Source organism: Onychostoma macrolepis, chromosome 15, assembly GCF_012432095.1.
Source record: "Onychostoma macrolepis isolate SWU-2019 chromosome 15, ASM1243209v1, whole genome shotgun sequence".
In the NCBI taxonomy this organism is placed as follows: domain Eukaryota; kingdom Metazoa; phylum Chordata; class Actinopteri; order Cypriniformes; family Cyprinidae; genus Onychostoma; species Onychostoma macrolepis.
In genome coordinates this window covers 17,305,674-17,329,719 of record NC_081169.1, presented here as the reverse complement: position 1 = coordinate 17,329,719, position 24,046 = coordinate 17,305,674, and the positions used below count along the sequence as shown (strand labels likewise).

Genomic DNA, 24,046 nt, shown 5'->3' with positions numbered 1-24,046 from the left:
TTGATCGGCCCGGCATCCTGGCCCGACGGCCGTAATACGGGTGCGGCGTTCTCCCGGACCGCGGGTTCTGCAGCTCACATCTCCGGTGGCGCGATGTCCCTCTAAGCACCCTTCCTGGACCCACGAGGACACCAGCGTGCATGCACGGGGGAAGAGACCGGTCTCTCGAGGAGAGGCGCTCGGCATTTAACAGCGGCGGTGATGAGGCTTCATTCAGTCCAGCTGTGCCTCATCACACGCCGCCAGCCCACGTTGATCCCACGCCCTCCTCTCATCCACCCACTCCAGTCGGGAGCCTGGTGAAGGGCGGCGAATAAGGGACGGGTGGTGATGATGATGAGGGGAGGCTACCGATCTGTCACAATATATATATACATATACATATATATATACATATATATATATATATATATATATATATATATATATATATATATATATATATATATATATATACACATACATACAGGTGCTGGTCATATAATTAGAATATCATCAAAAGTTGATTTATTTCACTAATTCCATTCAAAAGTGAAACTTGTATATTATATTCATTACACACAGACTGATATATTTCAAATGTTTATTTCTTTTAATTTTGATGATTAGAGCTTACAGCTCATGAAAGTCAAAAATCAGTATCTCAAAATATTAGAATATTTACATTTGAGTTTGAATAAATGACCATCCCTACAGTATAAATTCTGGGTATCTCTTGTTCTTTGAAACCACAATAATGGAGAAGACTGCTGACTTGGCAATGATCCAGAAGACGAACATTGACACCCTCCACAAAGAGGGTATATATATATATATACATAGTATATGTTGGTGGCTAATCTGTCCCACCAGTTTAATAATTAACCAAAAAACAAAAACCCGTATCTGTAATTTTTCCTAATTTTATTAAGCTCCTCGGTCATATCTGCTAATATTTTACCTCCTTATAAAAACAATAGAGAAGAGGAGGAGACGAAGGAGATAGTGACTAAATCCATGACTCTTATTGACAACAGCTGTAATTGCAGTGAGTAAGTGCTCTCAGTCTGCCGTGCTAATTGGATAAGAGAAATAGATCGATTCCACTTAACTTCAATCCCCCGGCCCTTCCATGTCTTTTTCTTTTGTTTTCTAGCACCTGCGGAAAGAGGTTATTGCCTCTTGTGTGTTTCATGTGTATATGAAAATAGCCCTGTATGTATGTGCATTCTGACAGTGACCCACTTAAATGCAAAACTTTCAAGAACAAAACTTTTATTGCCACAGTCAGTAAAATCTCTCTCCCAGAAGTCTTTCTTTCTCTCTCTCTCTCTCCACTCGGACATGTATATCACTTCCTCTAGTATCTAACTGTAAATGCTGTCCATGACATCTATTCAATAGCTCAGTTCTAAAAGTTTGTTAGCTGCCTTGTTGCTTATTGTCTATAAAGGCAGCTGCCTTCTAAGGGATCATCCTAACCACCATGGAAACTTATAAATGATTGATTTGGAACACTCTATATAGGTAACAACTCGAAGAAGCAGCTTGACATGCAGTTCAATGAAGCTGTGATGTTAGCATGCCGCTAAGCTAACAGCGCAGTACACTTAAAGCATAATAACACATAGCACACAAACATTTTGTGTAAAATAATGTTTTTATTTACACTTTTTTTGTCTTTTAACAATACTTTTCAGTACTGAATGAAATATAAGTTTATAATCAAGATTTTCAAAACCATTTTTAAACATGGTAAACCATTTTGGTTACTATTGACTTCCATTATATGGACAAAAACAGATAATTCCACATCTAGTTTCACTGAAGAAAAAATGCATAGAGGTTTGGAACTACATGAGAATGAATCAATTTTGATTGAATTACCCCTTTAAAATATATCAATATAAAAATACAGAACTTTCCAAACTATGTATTCTTTCATAGACGTCTCAGCAATGTGTGCTGAAAAGCCTATGTTGGTCTTCCTGCTTTGAGAGGTGCTTTACGGTGCTTTACTTGCTTTTCTGTCTTGTCGTCGTCTGTTCTTATAGTTAAATGGGCTCTGTGTTTAAAACACTCCCTAAAGGTGGCATTTGCCTAATAGCAGTGAAATGGCCATTAGAGCAGGGGGTTTAAAGAGAATGCTGCAAGAAGAGCAGCAATTATGACCATCAGCAGTAAATGATAATGTAGATGGGAGAAGACTGAAGCCCGCCTTCCTCTTTCAGCTCTGCTGTCTTTTAAATGGAGTGTGAAATGAATGGCATTAATAGAAATTGTACGATTTTCTCTTTTCTTCAGTTACTGTCATCAGTAGATCGGAGGTAGGCTGACTAACACAAACTTTTCTGAGTTTTCAAGACATTTATTTACTTTGTTGTGAGTTTGCAGTTTGTAACAATGAACTATTATGTGAAATGAAATGAAAAATCCAGGATCATTTACTCACTCAATGTTATTCCAAACCTGAATTCTTTATTCTGTGAGCACGTCTTCTTTTTTTGGACCCCATTGACTTTTATTATATGGACAACGCAGTTGAAACATTCTTCAAAATATTTTCTGTTGTGTTTCTAAGAATAAAGTCATACAGGTTTGGATTGGAACAACATGAGTGAGTAAATGATGACAAAATATTTGGGTGAAAGAGGTTGCCTATTTTATCCACCAGGTGATTGCATTCAAGTAATGTCAGTAAGATAATATTTAACATGTCGAACACAAACTAAAACCTCAAAATATGCAAAGCGGCATCTGTATTACCCATACATTTGTTTACAACAATGATTTTTTTTGTTTACATTTTACATGCATGTTCTAAATTTGTGCAATTACGAAATGATTCAGTTTACAATACCTTCATAAACTGAATGAATAACATTAAAAAAGCCAAAAACATACCTGATGCACATTCTTTATTTATCATTTTGTGTAAGTAGACTTAAAAACACTTGCTGCATTTTTTTTGTAGAAAAGTTACATGCCATCTTGCTTGGACCAAAGTGATTTGAACGCATCTGACGTCCTAATTACGACTTCCGAAATCGTAAATGCAAACTTCACAAAAGGACTTGATTGCACCATTTGATTTGTGGGATCATTTGAGTCTGTACAAACAATGTCGAAAGCCAAATTTAGATTTTTCAGGTTAGAGAAAAAATAGGAAGTCAACCTACGAATGAAATAATCATTTGGATGTGTGATGAGTGAAATATGCTAATGTTGTTTGTGTCTTCAGTCCCCATAGATTCAACAGAGGGCATCAAGATGCTGTACGTGTTTGTGGACATCCAGATTGACACTGCCCACTTCCTGGACACACTCAGGTTCAACTTTCCCTCTGGCCACTCGCTCGCCCTCGTCAGTACCATCCAGTTTGTGGCTGCTTTACAGGTGACCTTTGATCCCCCGCTTCTTACTCGATGATAACTATTCCCTGCGGTTAAAGATGTTCTCTGATTCCTTTACTGTCTCTCTTTCTCTCTATCACTTACCTTCCTGCTTCAAGGTCTCTGACAGCACATAATGCTGCCCATGTGTGTGTGTGTGTTTGCTCCTATAATAGTGTGTGTTTGTGTATGTGGGTGTGAAATGCAGTTAAAGTTATTTTGAACTGCACAAGAGGAGGAATTATCAGAAGTCATGTTGCACTCAGCACTCCACCTTACATAAGTGTGAGATTTTCTTCCCTTCCTTTTTCGCTCTCTCCTCCTCGCTGTCGGTTTCACCCTCCTGCCTAAAAATGACCCATGCTATTTCTGGAAATAGCACGGCCTGTGCATCGTGTGTGTGTAGGCCCATTCCCGTGCTCTGGGTGGGTGCTGGGGGTCAGAGGGGTGTGAATGCACACGTTTTATGTGTTTTTGTTATTTTCTCTGCTCATCAGAAACAAAATCTTAACCGTAATGTCTCCGCCCCCGTCTCATTACTGCGGTTTTCTTGCCTTAATTTATTTGGCACCATTTCTTTGCTTCTTTTTCGTTGGAAAGGAAAGCCTGTAGGTGTTGGGAGATGTGCTGGATGACTGTTTCTCAGATTGTATCTGTCTCTCTTTCCTTCCACTGAAAAGGTGTCGTTGCACGTTCCAGAGCCAGTGCTCAGCCAGATCTGCAAGCTTCTCTCAGAACCTGACTATATTGCTACGCAAACAAACAGCCTTTGTTTACAAGTCTTGAGTTTAAGAACATATTTTAACATCAAGAGTAGTTTGATTCAACAGTATTATGGCACCAGTAGTGTTGAGGTATATAATGAAAAAAATTCATAACCATCAGTTCACATGCTGTATAAGCTAGCATTTAAAAGTTTATAGCATTCACGAAAAAAAAATTTAAGAAGAAAAATTATAATTTTCAGCAAGTATGCATTCAGTTGATCAGAAGTGACATTGAAGACAAATTTGTAACAAAATGTTAAATCTCACTATTTTAAAGTAGATACTGTTCCTTTGAACTTTCTATTCAAAGAATCATGAAAAAATATGGGCGCTCAGAGGGGGTCTCGCCCGGGGAGTAATTCAGTGTAGAACCGCCACTGTATCGATATATCATGGTAACTCAATATACCGCCCAGCCCTAGCTTAAATTACAATGCCTAAAACTAAAATTATCTTGTATTCACGTTTTTAAACCTGTTGTCCAACAAAAGAGAACATTATAACCTTTTTAGTCCACAGCAGTTAAATGCTTCCTTTTGAGATCTGATGTAGCTTCTTGTCACAGAATGAGGCAGAAAATATGTTCCATAGGCTACTAATACATCGATTAGCAATGGATTATAAATATACTTAATTATTATGAAAATACCAGCGATGGCTTGAATAACACAGATAAACTATATATTGTTGTAGTCGAGTGTTTAATGTATTTGTTTTATCATTCAAAACGTTTATATCTTCTGTTTACTCAGTTACAGCAATAGCAATGCCTTTGTCCATATTGGGGATTTCCTGGAGCTTCACGAGTTGCTTATACAGTATGTTTATATATACATATACCTGTATATATATATAACAAGTATCGGTTCAGGCACCGTTTAGGCACCGGCACCGTTTTAAAAGTGTCGATTTGGCACCGGTATCGAAAAAAAAAACGATACCCAACCCTACATACGAGTATGAAGCACTACTGTTTTCAGCATTGAAATCAAATCAGCATTTGTGAATGATTACTAAATGATCATGTGACTCGGCTGATGAAAAATCAGCTTTGTTATCACTGGAATAAATTGTATTTTAAAATTTGTTCAAATAGAACGCAGTTCTTTTAAACTGTAATAATATTTCTTAATATTACTGTGATTTTGATTAAATAAATGCAGCCTTTGTGAGCATAAGAGACTTCTTTCAGAAATATTAAAAATCTCACGAACCCCATTATTTTTAATTGTAGTGTGTATTATAATTACAGCAGCTCTGATATTCAGTACTATGCAGTACATTCAGCATGATTATGATATTGCTGTTATACAACAGATAACAAAGCAAGAAGTTAATGCTGAGTTCCTGAGTTTCAGAGTAAATTTGGACATTTAAAATCGTCAGCGAAAATTGTTCCAAAAGAAGCCAAAGTTAAGACTGCCCTTTCATTAAAACTTTATTCGGTGTGAACATTATCCTGCCCTTGGACCTCTGACATTACTTTTTCTTGGTTCAATACCCGCGGATTTAGGGGGTAGACCCGGAGCCAAATCTTCCAGCCCAGAACCACCTTATCAAGAAAGGTGAAAACTCGTGGCGTGGTTCCAGATTGGGCACTGGTTTCTGCACGACACCTTTTTGGTGGGAAAAAAGTTGCTTCCTTGGTCTCAGCATCGCTTTCCTTTCTCTTCTCAGGCAGCCAGTGCAGAGTTGAAGCCAGATTACGATGTGTTGGTACCTCAGTGTCGGCCGCTTTCTCCTGGGGAGATCCTCGGATGCACCTCGCCTCGTCTGGAGAAACATGTCAATGCCGTCATGTAAGGAAAACAGTTCTAGCCCATGTTGAATATGTGTTGTGTAGTAAGAGTGTGTTCGAATGAAAATAAGTCAGTGTGTATGTATTTCTCAGATTTTTAATTTTTTTTAATCAATTTGAAATGTATAGTTTCAGCCCTGGATTCAGATGAAATATTTTATTTTTTCATTTCATTTTATTTTCATTCTTCTTGTGGAAGAATTGCTCTTGAATGAATGTACTTAAGGTTGTAATTTAAAAAATTGCATTTAAATATTTTATTACATTTTAAACCTTTTAACGAAATTAATAAAGTGCTCAAGGTTATGCTTTATTGTGGATATAATTACAGCTGAATGCATTGTAGTCGTACATTGTGTGCACCCGATATTCACAATAAAGCGTGGCCTTTTATATACAGTATAAAATCAAAATTGACCCTGTTTACTTATAATACGTATCACTGGTTTTATTGTGCACAAATTTAATAGTACATGTTATTCAAAAGAACAAGAAAAATACATACACTATCATCAAAATAATTTTCATTCCCTTTGAAACGACTTTACTGCTCATGTGACCAAGGCCTCATGTGTTGAAAAATTAATACTAACCAATAATATTATATGCTACTTTTCACAACCCAATCGAATTCCGATGAATAACATCAAGACCCGCCTCACATTATTACCTGCGGAATATTGTTTCTCTCTGAAATGTCACATTGCGTAAGTTAAATGCGTTGCGAATGCAGTTTCAAGCTATCTTTAATGAGAAGCGTGTCAAGTGCTGTTGTAACACAGAGACGAGACATTAGGCAGCAGATATATGTGTGTGTGATCTATTATTCTCTGTATCACACAGCGGCTGTGAGCAGCAAGCTCTGCTCCTGTGAGATAGAGGGAAACCTCCTGTCTGTGTGTGTCTGTACACAGAGAGGGTATGGGTGTGTGTGTGTGTGTGTGTTTGTGCTTTCTGCCTCTTAATCCAGCGTGCAGCGTCTGTGATGAATGTTAGTCCGTGTGTGTGTATTAGGGGAGAGAGGAAGAGAATTGATGCGTGTTTACTTTAATTTTCACCCATCACCTCTTCATCGCCGTACATGTCAACATTAGACATACACAAGTGGTCATGTCACTGACCCCCAAAATGACATGGCTATTATGCAAATAGCCTTTTTCATAGATCATTTACTTTTGCCCTCACCCTCAGCGATCAAATTAAAAACTTTCTCTGACACCTACGGTGCAGTAAATGTGATGTTATATTGCAAAGCCGAATCGCCACCATATAATTAACAGCTAATTAAGCTTATACAGAGCCTGACTTTCTCATAAGAAGTAATATGTTTGCCAGGGGTCTGAATAAAGTCCCACGGAGAAGATGATTGCAGCTTTGTGTTGAAAAATTACACAGGTTCATGGCCGATCGGCACCTTCATAAAGTCTCTTTTGAGTTGGGTGGACCGTAAAGAACGCCACAAGTCTTCACGCAGACCTCTGGTTTCCACTTAGGATTTCTTCTGAAACAAGAGGGAGCTCCATCTCATTGCCGAAGGCATAATGAACTGAACTGTGGGTGAATGGGTCGGTGCTGTGAAAAGCTGTTTTAAGAACTGCAAATTGGGCCATTTCTAATCTTGTATTCTCAATAGTGCCATCTCCACGAAATGCATCAATTTGTGGTCGTTTAAGTTATACTGTTAAAAGCTGAGCCGGAAAACCTCTGAGCGTTTAATGCCTTCTCTATAAATGCAATATTTGTAATAGAGGCCCTTGAAAGAGACAGTGCAGTAATCCGGGAAAATTGGTGTGTTTTATTATGGCTACATATAAAGGAAAACGAAAGATTTGTGTGTAGGGGGAATTTTTTTGTTGAATGACTGTGTCCAACAGCTAAAAAAAAAAAATCCTTCCTTCGTTGGTAGTGCACTATAGGAGGTGGAAAGGCATTCATTTTTGAAGGTAACCCATAGTTCTGTGATTTTTTGCTTCCATGGTTGGTGGAAAGGATTAAAATGGTATCTGACAGAGCTCTTGAACAAAAAAGTCAATTGTTTCACCTTTTTAATGCATCTTTTTCTAAATCAGTGTTTCTTAACCAGGGGGCAGGACCCACCATAGGAGGCCTCAGCAGACTTCCGGGGGGCTAAAAATGGCTTAAAATATTTTTAAAAATAAATAAAAAGACAAAACAAGTTCTAAAATAAGCTAAAAGAACTAAAAATCAAGACATGTTTCTTATTTTAATTAGTTCTTTCAACAAGTCTCATTTTGTCTTGAGAACCCTGTTTATTTTTACTGTATATAAGGGAATTTTAAAAGTGTGATTTCCAGACCTAAAAAAAAGATGGACATTTATATAATGATTATGGTTTATATCAACCCCTAAAACATTTATTGGGCAGAAAGTTCTATTTGTAAAAAAAAAAAAAAAAAAAAGGTCAGTAAGAAAATAGTTAGTTATATTTAAACACTGATGACCAATAAAAGACATTAAAATGATGTTCTGTTGAAAATAAAATAAAGCAGAAATGTAATCAATCATTTTAAATACTACAGGAAAATTAAGGCATTTTTAAAATATAAACAATAAAAAACTAATTTTCTTTATGAGATTTGCAAAAGGATTACATTTAACAGTGTCATTAAGTTTTTAGTGTTTTTGAAGATTAACTTGACAGCAAAGATTAGCTAGAAGTAAAAACTAGTAATTTTGCTTGAAAAATTTAATTAAACCGATAATATGTTAACATTAGCTGATAACTGATATGGTACTTATACTGTATGTTGTGCATTACTACTTAGGCAGCAAAACCGTTTTTCTTTTTCTAACGCAGCTGGTATGTTTGAGGGACAAGGAGAATGAACGATAAAGAACGTTTTTCTGTCACTGTGTGTGTGCGAGAGTGAAGGATGGCTGGTTTAGCCTTTGCTCCGGTGGGCCCAGGGGGATCCCACCCACAGTATGTTCCGTAGTGTTTCATAAACGTGTCTTAATTAGCCTTTCTAATTGCGGCTGCGTTCCCCAGGGCATCCATCAGGTTTGCCAGGTTAATCTATACTCCCATTAACTATGGCAGGTCTTCTCCTGTCGGCATGGCAGAGGATAATCAGTGTGTTGAGTTCTGCTTGCGTGCTGTCCGCGTCATGACCTAATCATATCACGCAGGTTTATTTGTGGAGTAGCTGGATTGTAGCCCATCAGCCTCCGTGTCTATGACTCGCTTTCCGTCTGGCTAATGTTGCCTTGACTTTGGAGTGAGTAGGTCTCGCCCTGATTGCCTGCTGAATGTTAGGACGGTTCTGATCTGGTTTATGAGTCCTCTAGGCCGAGACCCATTGGCCTTTATATTTTCTTAAGCAAATCCCAGAGTTAGCAGAGTTTTATTCCTTCTGCCCACTCAGACTGTCTTTCTCTCTGATAAAGTTGTTTCTGTCTGTAGTTATCTTGGAGACGGAAGATTTCATTTGGAATCCATCATGATTGCCAACCCAGATATACCTGCCTACAGGTAAACCGATGTGCAGTTGTACACTTTATTGCTATAGCTCATAGTCTTCATCCATTTTATATTCGGTCTACAAATCCAACAATATGCATGGTTGCAGAGGACAGCTCCTTCCTCTGCCTTTTTTTGTAAACTTGAACCCATTAAATAACACATAATAATATATCTAACACCTGCCACAGTGATTGATTGAATTATAGGCTGGGAATAATGAGTGCAAGCTTTGTATGACAGCTTGTCCAAGATGCCCATAATTCTGCATGTTTCATTGCATTATCACAATTGAAACAATTAAAAAGCGTTTTACACTTATATTTTAGACCAGACATCCTTTTGGCTGCTATTGTAATATAAATAAATAAATAAATATTAATTAAATAAGTAATACTTATTGTTTTAATTTGAGAGAGACTTATATTATATTATATTATATTATATTATATTATATTATATTATATTATATTATATTATATTATATTATATTATATTATATTATATTAATTATATTATATTATATTATATTATATTATATTATATACTGATGTTGAATCAAATCCTTTTGTTACATCTTAATTTGATTTAATACTTTTTAATGTGGAGAGATAATAAAACATTGTTGAATTTCCACTTTTTACATTTAGCTTTGGTTACAATGAATTTAATACATTTTTGTTCATTTCATACTTTAATTTTAAACAAAAATTAATTACCCAGTGGACCAAAAATTGGAAATAAATCCCATGGAAAGAGGGATCCAAGCTATGAATAGGGACCAAAATATCAGGCAACTACCAAGCAACATCCTACTATCATATTTTCTTCAAAAAAAAAAAAAAAAAAAAATCTAGTTTATGAATATTCTTCTTTCTGATTTCTTAGTATCTTATTGTTTGTAAATGTGTTGTCGTCCATATCCACAGGTATGACCCATACAGTAAAGTGTTTTCTCGAGAGTATTATGACCATGAGGCAATGCGGGCCACCAGACTGCAGGCCATAGAGAGTGCCCGCTCAGCCCAGAGATGGGGTCTCATCCTAGGCACCCTTGGTCGTCAGGGCAACCCCAAAATCTTGGAGGTAAGACCATCTGCTACCTTTTATCATACAATATGTTTTCTGTTAGTGGAAAGATGTCTGTCTTCCTTGCTCAGTTCTGTCTTACACCTGAGCTGAAAGACATCACACAGACACACCCTGCGGCATTTGGCCGGGAGGAGAGATCACCAGGGGCGCTAATCGATTGTTTTGGGAGGGACGGGTCGTCTCCCTTCTTCTTCTAGTTCTTCTCATTCAAATCCTTCTCTCTTTGTTCTCTGCCTCTTTTCATCTGTTCATTTGTATGTATTTGGATTGGACTTTGTTTTGGCAGATTTTTCCCCTTTTCTAGTTTCATCCTTTTTAAATTGGTATGCATAGAGAAGACGAGTGAGATGAATTCAGCGCCTAGACAAACAGACAGTGGATGGTGATTCTGGGCGAGATCCCTGTAGCTCGTCAAATGCTTTTTCCCATCACTGAAGCAATTTTTTTTCTTGGAAGTAGTAATAATAATAATTAATCCAAAAATATTATTTTTATGAATTTAAAATGTAAATAATAAAACCGTTATATATATTATTATTTTATTATTATTAATTATGATACTATGTTTGTTCATCTGATTATGCAAAATCTGGGTCATTTGCAAAACCATTTAAGAACCACTGTTTTAGAAAATACAGCAGAAAAGCACATTTAAACTTTAAATTAAGTACATTTATTCAAGAAATCTCTCTGGGTCTATGAAACGCATTCCTGCATGTTCTGTATTTGTCATATAAAACATGCTGGCTTAACAGTGAAGAGCAATTGTAACCTTTTTCAAGGTTAACTAAGCCAGCTAATTTAATACACTTTGGTTGGAGAAGAAGAGTAGATTCTGCTTTCTCCACCACCCCCCATTTCTTTTTCTTTTTTTCTTTTTTTTCAATGGTTGTGCTTTGAAGCCGCCCATTCACCTGAACACCTCCTCACTGATGTCTGGAGGTTTTTGCTGGTAATATTTGTGGTCCACTGGGTTTCACACTTCAAAGTGTGTGGGGAGAGTCTGGTAATGCATTACTTTATCCTGAAGTGAGCAAGAATTGTGTTGTTATTCACTTTCCTCCTGCCTATCACTAGGGAATAAATAATTAGCATTGATGGTTAATGAACAAATAAAAGGCGCATTAGAATGTGTTTATTTAAACACACTCGCACTTGTTTCATGATGTAGTAGGGACCTCCTAAGACTTCTGTTGTTATTAAATGAATGGTGAAGTGTGTCATTTCTGTACCACTGGTAGTGGGGTAAGCTTTAACAACAGCACTCTTTGTACTTGACAGTAATTTTCACAATTTAGCAGTAAGTTGTAGATTTCCTATGAAGGTAAAATAACACCAGAGATCTGTGAAAGTGTGAAATATTTTCCAGAAAATTATGTGATAGCTATTCCTCGGACTTCCTTTTTTCACGCTTACACTTGACACTTTTTTTCTCTTAAATATGGCCAAAAATATTGCAGACTTGCAAATAAAGGGTGTCAAGAACTTATCTGACAAAACACTAAAATATTACCTCTTTATTCTAATGCGTGCAGCTTGATTTACACTTTTACAAAACATTCTCTGTGCATGCAGATCTTTTTAGGATTGTTTTACCTTAAGAATTTTTAAACTTTTTTTTTTAATCTGTTGATATTGTGTGTATGTAATACAAATTTCTTATTTATTTTCCATCCAGTGGTCCATCTTGTCCTCATCTCTATAGTTCATCTGTGACATTATCATCGTGACACCAAAGTAGGAATTGAACTGACATCAGAAATGCAAGACAGTGAATCATCTCAATATCATTTTTAGTAGACTGTCAGATAAGACAGCAATATGTTCTACATGCTTGGGCTAAAATTGAGCTGGATAATGATCAGATGATATGGGTTTTGGGAAATGTTCAGTGATAAATCACTATAAAGTGTCCTTTTGTACATGATATATCAAAAACATCTATTTTGTATTGACTAGGAAGCCATTTTTCATTAAGAGTCAGAAAATTCTCACAATACACTAGTTTTGTGTTTTGTTTCCATCCAAAGTTACGTAATAAACTTATGCACAGAATTAGGATATTGCATAAAACATTTGCAAATAAAGCACTGTTTCCATCCAGTGGGCTGAAGAGAACAAAATTGTCACTTCCTGATTAACTTGCGCTAAATATCATGAAGAAACATTGAATTTGCTGCAGTATAGGATAAGGCACTGTATATAATATTCTTTGTTTACAATACGTTTTGAGCTTTAAGGAATTTATTTGGTAATTTTCCTTCGTAGTGTATGCGCATGTTTTCTTACCGGATAAGAAATTGGAAATTCAATAAGTTGAGTACGTAAGTTTTTTTTTTTATGCGCATTTTTAGAATTTACACGCATCTTGGCGTTTCCATCCAGCGTTTTTTTTATTCGATATCCCAAAATACGCATAAAAATAGGTGGATGGAAACAGCTATTGATATGCATCAATATTAGAATTTTGGCCGATACTGATAAGCCAATTTTTTTTTTGTTATTGGTGATAACCATCTGTACTGTTTTGATTTAAATAAATTACAAACATTTTAAATAAATCTAAAATTGTCCATTTAAAAAAAAAAATCAATCATGGTACATGTGAATTTATTCATCACAACATTATAATGTGCTGTATGAGAAACAGATATTCATTTTGAGATCTGCTAAACCTTACATTTAACAGTGTTAATTATTAGCGCATAAAAGATTAACTTTACGTGAGTGTTAAATGATGCCAAAAATAATCTAAATGTATACGCAGAGGGCATGAGCGATAAAATATGCAATCCAATATAATGTGATACAGATAAATTAAAAAGATACTAATAAATATTGTGCATACCTAGTTCTGATTCATCTCAAATGTGTTCAGTGGGGTTCTTTGTGCAGACCAGTCAAGTTCCTCCACATCAGACACAGTAGATTGTTTCTTTGGGGAAACTAATAAATCAAGGCAACAACAAAGCTCAACGTCATTAATGCAAAAAAAATCGAGCTAAACTGGCTATTTATGTTAGAAACACAGAATTGATGGTGGTTACTAAAGCTTTGAAGAACATAAAGGGTTTACACAAGCTGTTTACACGCGTTCAGCATCAGCGGTCCTGTGAAGATTTCTCATTAGGCAATAGGAAGCGGTTTTCTTGTTCTTCAGTAAATTTGGAAAATTCTTGGTTGTAATGATTTTCTGTTCTCTTTCCTCCTACACTGTCAAATCTGTTTGATGTGGGCTGTGCTTGGTGACCTTGAGCCTGGTGCATGAAATTTTGTTGTTTTTATGTAAATATGTGTAACATTCAGTATTCAACTCCTCTCTTTTTTTCCCCTCTCTCTTTCTTTAGCACTTAGAGTCTCGGTTGGAGTCTTTGGGCCGTTCGTTCACACGTGTGCTCCTGTCTGAGATCTTCCCCGGCAAGCTGGAGCTCCTGGCAGACGTGGACACGTGAGTCTTTCCTCCATCTACATGCACAGTCACGCTCTCCATTTCACACAATTAAACATCAACTCCTGTGCATCATATGAAGACGCTCCTCCTTGAGGTGCACATTAATCTGAGTCTCAACACACCCTGAGGACAAGGCGAGAATCGACAGAAATATCACTGACGGTGGCGAATATGTCAGATGGGGTCACAGGTTTTGTTAGTGAGCAGCTCCTCTGAGGCATGTGTCTTATTGCTTTGGTGGGCTTTGAGATTATTGAAGTTCATTGGAACAAAATTATTTTCTATGGGCTTTTTGTTTCAGTGTATGTTAGTCATTTCTGTTGTTTCACAGGCCAGTGCGATTGAGGTTTCCCATGGTCATGGAAAACCTACAAATATCAGGGAATTTTAAAATGGTCATTTCGAGGCTTGGCAAAGTAATGGAAATAAAAAATTATTAAATATAAATATATTTTTTTATATTTCTATTATTTATTATCAGTATATTATAGAAAATAAATATATTGTGTAAAGGCCCATTCACACCAAGGACGATAACAATAAAGATAATGATAAAGATTAGAGATCGACCGATATATCGATTTACCGATATGTTTCCCGATATTTACGCATTTCACCATAATCGGATATCGGATTTGTAATATTGGATTCACCGATAAATGCCGCATCTTGTGGGTGTTTTGAGAATTGCGCGCAGGATCGCCATTGTTGCGCGTCTGAGGTGGAGACGAGACAACAACAATGGCATGCACAGGTACTTGATTTGCTTTAGTTAGTAAACTTTATTTAACATAACAGGCATTAATGCACAAATTAGATGTATTACATAAATGCCTGATATGCAATTTATGCAGCTTGGCTCTAAGAAAGAGAGACGAACTCACAGAGTCACGTAAAATAATCCGTCAAGTCCCCACCCAATAAAGACGTAACTTTGCCTGAATTAAATAATATACAGCCATGAATGAGCGCATGTTGGAAATAAAAGCGCTGAATTTAATACTCTCTCTTCTCTATATGCTCATCATTAGTCTTGTGAAGTCGGAGTCACGTCGGCTAATCCGTCAAATCCTAATAAAGATGTAACTTTGCATGAATTAAATAATACAGCCATGAATGAGCGCATGTTGGAAATAAAAGCGCTGATTTTAATTCTCTCTCTGTTGTATATTTGCTCATCATTAGTCTCGTGAAGCCGCTTCTTATTGCTGTTCACTCAGCGGCTGAAGCTCAGGAAATGCTCCAGCACGGCACCGCATGTAACTTTTAACAAGATTCACTTGTTTAAAACACGCTAAATTATATTAACATTTACTATATTACCATTATTTCGCCAATAAACATCTAAATAAATTAGGGGTGTCAACTTTAACACGTTAACGCATGCGATTAATCAATAAAATTTAACGAGTTAATATTTTTTTAACGCAGATTAATCGTTTGATAAGGTTTAACCCCAATTTCTTCCTGTCATCTTCCTGTCCTGTTGCCAGGGTAATGGCACAAGTGGTTTATTTTGAAAATACAGTTGCGGGAAAAATTACAGAGCCGTGGGTTGCGGTTTTTTGGGCTACTTTTTTAATGTACCGCAGGCGCCCAAAGTGTATATAGACAAATAAAAATAGATCCTTTTACTAATGTGTATTATATTTGGAATGTATACCTGGCAACTTAAGAACGGAGAGGCGGTTTTAAGATCACAAACAACGTGAGTTTCAGCCAGAGCATACACGTTAAGGCTTTTACACAGCAGAAATAAGCATGACAACAGCCACTATAGATTATATTAGATAATAAACACACGATTACGATAGATATGGTCTGTATGTGATTTTCTTGAGATGAATATGCACATCTGAAATGCTAATTTGTGCAGCGATATAAAAGGCTATAAATAGCATATTTTAACAACAGGAAACGACCAAATTCCACATGTGATCGCAAAAGGAAGTTATTACAAACACTCGATGGTGGTTTGAAGTGAGTTCTCAGTAAAAGTGTACTATTAATCTCATAAATTGTCTTATGAAGCATAACGCTAATATTAGCTCTAATGCACCTGCAGAACAGGTCCAATTCTTCTTTTAATGCATTTTGTCATAATACTTCATGTAAGGTCGCAAGAAATGTTTCGTTGTATTTATTTAGAAAAACTTTTGATAATAGTTGGGTAAATGTATACTGGGATTGAAGCGTTGTGGCTTGGTAAACATTTTATTGCCAGTTTAAAGGCTGATAATGGCTGAATAAAAACAAAAGAATAATGATAAAAGAATGTCTCATACCTGGCGGAAGTGTGAAAGGTTCTGTTTCCTTAAACTAGTTTGTCATGCATTTCTTTTTCAACACATTTACAAGTAAATCCTAGTATTTTAAATTTGCGATTAATCATGACTGTGATTAACGCGATTATTTTTTTAATCGATTGACAGCACTAAAATAAATACATCTCTATGGAAATTAATTATTATCTCCGCGAGCGATCGCAGTTTGAGTATAGTTCTGTGTAACGTTAAATTCATAGATAAACTGCGCTGTCAGCAGGCATTTCATAATCTAGAATGACAAAAACATTTTAATAATTCTGATAACATACCAGTTGAGAAATGCAATAAAATACGATGTTTTGTTTGTTATAGCCTATTACAATATTCCAGAGAATATTATTCAGTGAATTAACATTATGCAGTGAATTATTCTTCACTCTTTAGCCTATTAAACAGCTTATAAACCTAAAACTGCAGTTTAAAATGAAGTTGATATGACTCCTGTCCTTTATTTTCTCCATTTGAAAACTTTAGACATTCTTTTGCTTATTGTTAATATCAGTGTTGCTGATGATGCTTTTTATAAATAAAATGTTTTTATTGTTGTAATATAAAGATTAAATTTAACATGAAAGACTGTTAATTTTCAACCTTTTTTTGTTGTTAAGATGACTGAAAGGAGGAAAACCCTAAGTGAAGTATGGACTTACTTCACTCAGTTATTTATTTACTTTATAACAGTAAATAAATATCGGCTCTGCATATCGGTTATCGGGCACATAACCATGCAAATAATTGGTATTGGTATCGGTTATAAATAATCAATATCGGTCGATCACTAATAAAGGTATAGTTCTAAAAATCGTTCTCATTATTAAAGAATAGCAGAGTCCAGACCACAACTATAACGATAAAGGCACAGAGAAACGATATCGTTGGAATCACTTCCAGAACGATTTTTTTCCAGCTGATGAACGATACAAACATTGACAGCCAATCAGAATCAATCCTGCTATCACAACCTCGAGAATTTAAAGTGGCAGATGAGTGTGCGCTTAAAAATAAACAGACGATATCGTTCGCTTGTGTGGACGCTAATATCGTTATCTTTATAGTTATCGTTCTTGGTGTTAACGGGGCTTATTAAAAAATTATTCTGTTCAAAAATGTTTTTCTTCATATAAAAAGAAAGTCAATGGAGTCCAAAAACAGCATTAGACCCCACTGACATTCATTGTAATACTAAAAAGACATTTTTTAGAATATCGTCTTTTGTGCTACTCAGTATAACGTAAGAAATATTTAATTCATCTAACTGAATAATTTAAAATATTATTTATAAAAATTCAATTGTAAAAAAAAAAAAAAAAAAGTAATTCTTTTTTTATATATATAAAAAGGAGCTGGAAAATAGTAAGCTTAATACTATAAAGACTCCGTAAATATTTCCAAAACTGAATCATTAGGTTTTTTGTTTTTGTTACTGTACTGATGCTAAATTGGCACAAGTTTTTGCAAAATTGATAGTAAATTTCAGAAGTTGACAAGTGACATGAAATTTTGTAGTAGAAAGACTAAAATAGTATTTTCTTGTAAAACGTACTGTACTTCAGTAATCTTTGTTTTAATTACATCTTCGTGAAATCAGTTTTTACATTTGCAGGGAATCAGACAACTGATATGACATTTTTCTTTTTCTAAGTGTTGTGAACTTTTAACTGTCCAGTTTTCTATTTGAGTTATATTGAACAGGGAACATGCCTGTACTGACTCGTATTTTTATGGGAGCCCTGTATTGTACACACTCCCCTACTGCCTGCCCTCTGCATCTGGGGACGGGAGACGGACATGACGGCCCCCCTAAAATGAATGAGTGGGTGAACAAGGGACAGAAAGGTCTGAGAGAAAATGAGGAGGAGGTGGAGGAAGGCGTGGAGGCTGTTAAAAAAGGGAACGAGAGTGAAACAACTCAAAGAGAGCACGAGAGAGAAGATCAACCGCCCCCATCAGTCGTGCCGCTCTCCTGCCACGTGAATGACACCGCATATGTAATCGAACCATAACCATGACCAGAGGAAAGTTACACCTCTATCTCTCCTCCTCTCATTTCCTCCATTAATGTCAGTCGCTTGTGCTTTGACTGCTGCGGATTGGTGTCATCTTGGCAGAAACATGAGGATCCGAGCAGAGGAAGACATTTCAGAGCATAACGTGAGCGTTGATTAATGCTGCACTGATGATGTATATGACGTCCTGGAGAAGATAAGATAAGGAACGGAGCTGCGGTCTGCCAGCAGTCGTCACCATAATGAGAAGGTTAATCGAAATGTCCAGCGTTGAATTACCAGACCAGACAGTAGTGGACCTGAATATGATTCCTTGTAGGGCTGCACAACTAATTGACAAATTAATTAATCACACACATGTATGTTGCACAATGGAAAAATGGAAAAATCTATAGTAATGACAGTCGGTCCTAATGAGCGAGGTATTTGCTTCTTTGAAAATGAGAGTTAGACATTCACAAACAAGGCGATAATCATCGTCAATAATTTGTATGTAATTGTTTCAGATTCACTTTATTCAGTCTGCTTTGCTCCCGTTATTATCAACAAAGCATTGACTAGACAGCATTTTGATTATAATGAGACAGGAGCATCAAAAGAGAACGTAAAATAAGCATTTTAATGTAAATTCTGTTCATTGGTATTAATAATTACAGATACAACATCAAGGGATATAATTGTCGGTTATGATTGTTGTCAGGTTGTGCAGCCGTAATACTTCAGTTGGATGTTTTGTAGCGTGGAGTAGGCCTTTTGCGCTGATGTCGGGCCTGGAAATGTGGAGGTTAAACCGGCCGACCGCAGCACTTGAAAATACAATTCAACTTTAATACTGTAAGGTGTTTGTGGATCCACTGGCTGGTGTGAAGTGTTTGATGTCTGCTAGGAGGGTCATTCCTGTTATGCAGTGCCTTTTGAACTATGTAACTTTTGAAAAATGAATATGCCTGTGTTGCAATATATGGAGGTGGGTAGACCAGACATTCAGAAATATAGCTAGTGTGCTCTTGGCAAGTTGATGCACTTAAAATTTTATTAATAAGCTATTTGCGCAATGGCAAGAAATTTAACAGGATGCCTGACAGCATGGAAATAAATAGAAGTTTTAAAAATGAAATTAAATAAGGAGAAATAAAAAAGGAAATAAGTAAAGATGACAGTGTCGTATTAATCATCAGTGCTGTAATTTTACAGAATATAATACTGATACCACAGGAAAAATCCATCCACAAAATCTATTGAAACCAGTAAAAGTATTCAAATCTACCCCATGTTTACTTAATGATATTGTGATAAAAGAAAACTATAGAAGGAACTAATATGGTTTCCTTTGAAAAATAAAATAAATAAATAAATAAAAAGTAATTTGATATGTTTAACATGTTAATTTGTTAAATGAGTTACAAAACATACACTACCATTCAAAAGTTGTCAATAAGATTTTCTAATGTTTTTTAAAGCCGCTTATGACTGCATTAATTTGATCAAAGAGTAAAATAGTGCAATTGTGAAATAGTATTATGATTCAAAATAACTGTTTTCTATTTGAATACAGTATATTTTAAAATGCAATTTATTCCTGTGAAGGGAAAGCTGAATTTTCAGCATCATTATTCCAGTCTTTAGTGTCACACGATCCTTTATAAATCAGTCTAATATGCTGATTTGGTGCTCAAAACATTTTTTCTTATTATTGATTCGTAAAACTTTTTATTATTGATTCTTAAATATTTTGTGGAAACCGTGATTTAAACTGATGAATAAAGAGTTCCAAAAACAGCATTTATTTGAAATCTTTTGCCACACATAAATGTCTTTACTCAATTTAATGCATCCTTGCTCAATAAAACTAATAGTCTCTTTCAAAAACAAGTCCAAACTTTTGAACGGTAGTGTACCTTTTTGGCGGCATGAAAATGTACTGCATAACAGGATTTTCCCAGGAGCCTGAAGCTGGGGTTCAACAGAGATGCTAGAAAGAAATATGAGGAGAATGACCCGTTTGCTCTGAACTCTTCCACTCGACGCTCTCAGCATCTTGCATTGAGCATTTTGTTTGAGAGCAGGCAGCCCAGACAGGCAGAGATATACATCCTGGGATGTCACTCCAGACAGGCCAAGATACCTGTATGGATGTTTGATCTTACCAGCAGTGCAAAACAGCGCATATACTGTACACTCTCTGTGAGCATGGATTTCAGATATACTCAGAAACTGTGAGAGGTTGTGCAAGGCAGCCCACACTGAAGAATCATGTTTCCACACACGCACAGACACGAGACCACATTAGAATTATATATATATTTATCACATTATGTAACCAAAACCTATAAATGGTCAATCTAAACATTTCTAAACTTTGTTTTAGCTTGCAGCTAGTGAGCTAGCCAGGTAGCTTAGCATACCGCTATGCAACATAAACAGCTAAATACAAAATGTTGTTTATAGTCAGCTACATTTTATGGTCTTAGGGAACACACCAGAAAAGATTACCTCTTACACTATTTTTATGCTAACTGATGTTTTCTGTTAACATTTGAGGATATCCCTGCTGAAAAAGAATACAGCTAAAACCAACATAAGCTGGTTGGCTGGTTTTAGCTGGGTTTTGACCACCCAGTTTTAGTTTTAGATGGGTTTTGACCACTTCTGGGATACCAGCTACTTCCAGCTTAAACCAGCTAAGACCAGCCAACCAGTTTAGACTAGTTTTAGCTTTTTTTCAGCAAGGTAGGGCAAAAACCTTTGATTAAGATCCAAGATTTCATTATCACACATTATTGTGACTATTTAAGACAAGATTTAGCTAACCTGCATCTCCTTGCTCGCACATCTAAAGCAAATCCAGACGGCTGTCTTCGGGAAAACTTCAGAAAGTTTCCTTCCAGCGTTCACCAGCACATATACGTGCCCTTTATTGTAAGCCTAATGTAATTACACATCACTGTCGGCTTTAAGTGATGTTTGGAGGCACCGGTGCCTATTTCCCTGTGGATCGGAAAGGTTAATTGTGCTATTGTATGCTGCAGGTCGAGTGGCTAATTAAAATCCATTATTTCCACTCCGAGAGAGGAGAGCCGACTGGGGCTGCTGCTCCCTCCAGCATGAGGAAAAACCCCCTGCAGTCACCGCAGACCTCCCGTTCTTCTTCCTCCTTCAATTAGAGCCTTTTGATGTGAAGTTTGGCCCCCCCACCTTCAGGCGACGGTTAGGGGATCAGCAGGAATGTGCCCTCATCAGGTCTGGCTTCACATGCTGATGGGGCCATTTCAGCAGAAGCAAAACAGGCATCATTACACGTCTTTGACCTCTCCTCTTCTCCGCGAAGCAGAAGTGGATTGGGAGAATGGGCTTGATGCGGCCAGACGGAGGAGTGTCTCTGCCCGTATGGCTCCCTGCAGCGAGGGCTGTCTCTGGCGAGGGGACAGATGCTGGCTCAGATAAGCCTGTAAATTGAATTTGGTGGCATGCTGAGGTTCCCGATGCAGCCTCAACCCTCTTGCATATTTGAAATCTGATTCTGTTCCAGATACGAAGTTCATATTTGCATGTACCACCCATTCCTTATTTCTCTCTCTGACTTCTGAGGAAGATTCCCGTTGCCTTCAGCTCTCTGCCTTTGCTTTTTGCTGCTTTCCATTTTGTATGATTTTTGCTTGTGATTTCTCTAAATCTAGACAAGGTTGTTACCACACAGTGTTACCCAAGGAGGTCTCTATTACCTGGAGGACGCTGTTTATAGATGGATGGATGAATGGATGAATGGATGAATGGATAGATAGATAGATAGATAGATAGATCTTTGTTTATTTGTGTGTCTCACTGTACAGGCTGTAAACCTTTAGGCTTTTAAAATTAGGAACTTTCAGACAAGACTTTGTCAAGACAACATCAAAGTTTGTCTTGACAAACTTTACCTATCCAGGTATATTGAACTACAAAGCAAATTGTATTCTGTCTATTTGAATCGCGGTCAATGAAAAAAGTAGCTTTTTGAGTCCAGATGGTGTAGTTACATCATCTACCAGCAGGGGTTACATGGTCATGCTAACCAGCAAAACTTTGACCCTTCAGTGTCAGATGACCCTATTATGCTGGGATCTGTGTGCACTGCCAAACATCACGTCAAAAACTGTGGTTGGTCTTTCACATGTCCATCAGGCAGCTCCTTCCTGTGGGTGGTTTTTGGCCAGAGTGAGGCAGAATATGGGTTCAGACTTTATACTGATCAAACGTCTGGCACTGTGAAACTAACCAAATTCCCACACACAGTAGTCAAGTAAGGCAGCTGTTGCATGAGTCTGTGACCAATTAAAACAAATGTGTCCATCATTTAATCAGGTTTTTTTTTTTTTTTTAAGAAATCTTGATCCAGGGAAAGGATTTCATTAATGTACTGCCATTCATTTATTTGCCTTAAGGGTGTGTGGATCATTTGGCAGTGGGTAAACTGTAACATGATGCAACCCCCTGGAGCAAATAAGGATTAAGAGTCATGCTCGAGGCTGAGATTAGAGGGGTCATGAGGACCAGTTGCATTTGCAAAGATCTTTGGATCAACTGACAGACATTTAAACCAGCGACACTAAAATTTGCATTATGGATGTTACTCACTAAGACATTCTTAACCCAGTTATAAGGGTTCCAAGTAAAGCTACAGTCAGACCTGCCAGACAATCCTGATGAAATTTGTAGCTTCTTCAACCTCTATAAACCCCTAGCTAATTTAAAAAATGAATAAATAAATTAAAAAGGTACAGATTTCGTGTGTATTTATATATCATATAGCCCACATATTACAGTGGGTACAGAAAGTATTCAGACCCCCTTAAATTTTTCAGTCTTTGTTATATTGCAGCCATTTGCTAAAATCATTTAAGTTCAGATTTATTAAAAAAAGAAAAACTGAAATATCACATGGTCCTAAGTATTCAGACCCTTTGCTGTGACACTCATATATTTAACTCAGGTGCTGTCCATTTCTTCTGATCATCCTTGAGATGGTTCTGCACCTGAGTCCAGCTGTGTTTGATTATACTGATTGGACTTGATTAGGAAAGCCACACACCTGTCTATATAAGACCTTACAGCTCACAGTGCATGTCAGAGCAAATGAGAATCATGAGGTCAAAGGAACTGCCTGAAGAGCTCAGAGACAGAATTGTGGCAAGGCACAGATCTGGCCAAGGTTACAAAAAAATTTCTGCTGCACTTAAGGTTCCTAAGAGCACAATGGCCTCCATAATCCTTAAATGGAAGACGTTTGGGACGACCAGAACCCTTCCTAGAGCTGGCCGTCCGGCCAAACTGAGCTATCGGGGGAGAAGAGCCTTGGTGAGAGAGGTAAAGAAGAACCCAAAGATCACTGTGGCTGAGCTCCAGAGATGCAGTCGGGAGATGGGAGAAAGTTGTAGAAAGTCAACCATCACTGCAGCCCTCCACCAGTCGGGGCTTTATGGCAGAGTGGCCCGACGGAAGCCTCTCCTCAGTGCAAGACACATGAAAGCCTGCATGGAGTTTGCTAAAAAACACCTGAATAAGATTCTCTGGTCTGATGAGACCAAGATAGAACTTTTTGGCCTTAATTCTAAGCGGTATGTGTGGAGAAAACCAGGCACTGCTCATCACCTGTCCAATACAGTCCCAACAGTGAAGCATGGTGGTGGCAGCATCATGCTGTGGGGGTGTTTTTCAGCTGCAGGGACAGGATGACTGGTTGCAATCGAGGGAAAGATGAATGCGGCCAAGTACAG

General features: G+C 37.0%; 1 protein-coding gene across 3 annotated transcripts in view; it reads left to right on the top strand.

Moving 5' to 3' along the window:
- Positions 1 to 24,046, top strand: part of dph1 (diphthamide biosynthesis 1) — a 151,707-nt gene that overhangs the window by 61,731 nt on the left and 65,930 nt on the right. For all 3 annotated transcript variants that reach the window (XR_009274339.1, XR_009274338.1, XM_058799227.1), the window contains exons 5-9: positions 3,221 to 3,375; positions 5,816 to 5,937; positions 9,361 to 9,429; positions 10,347 to 10,503; positions 13,857 to 13,957. Coding sequence is in view for 1 of the 3 variants with exons in the window: in XM_058799227.1 (XP_058655210.1) it covers positions 3,221 to 3,375; positions 5,816 to 5,937; positions 9,361 to 9,429; positions 10,347 to 10,503; positions 13,857 to 13,957 (604 nt within the window). In the remaining 2 variants the exon portion in view is untranslated. The remainder of the gene's footprint in view (positions 1 to 3,220; positions 3,376 to 5,815; positions 5,938 to 9,360; positions 9,430 to 10,346; positions 10,504 to 13,856; positions 13,958 to 24,046) is intronic.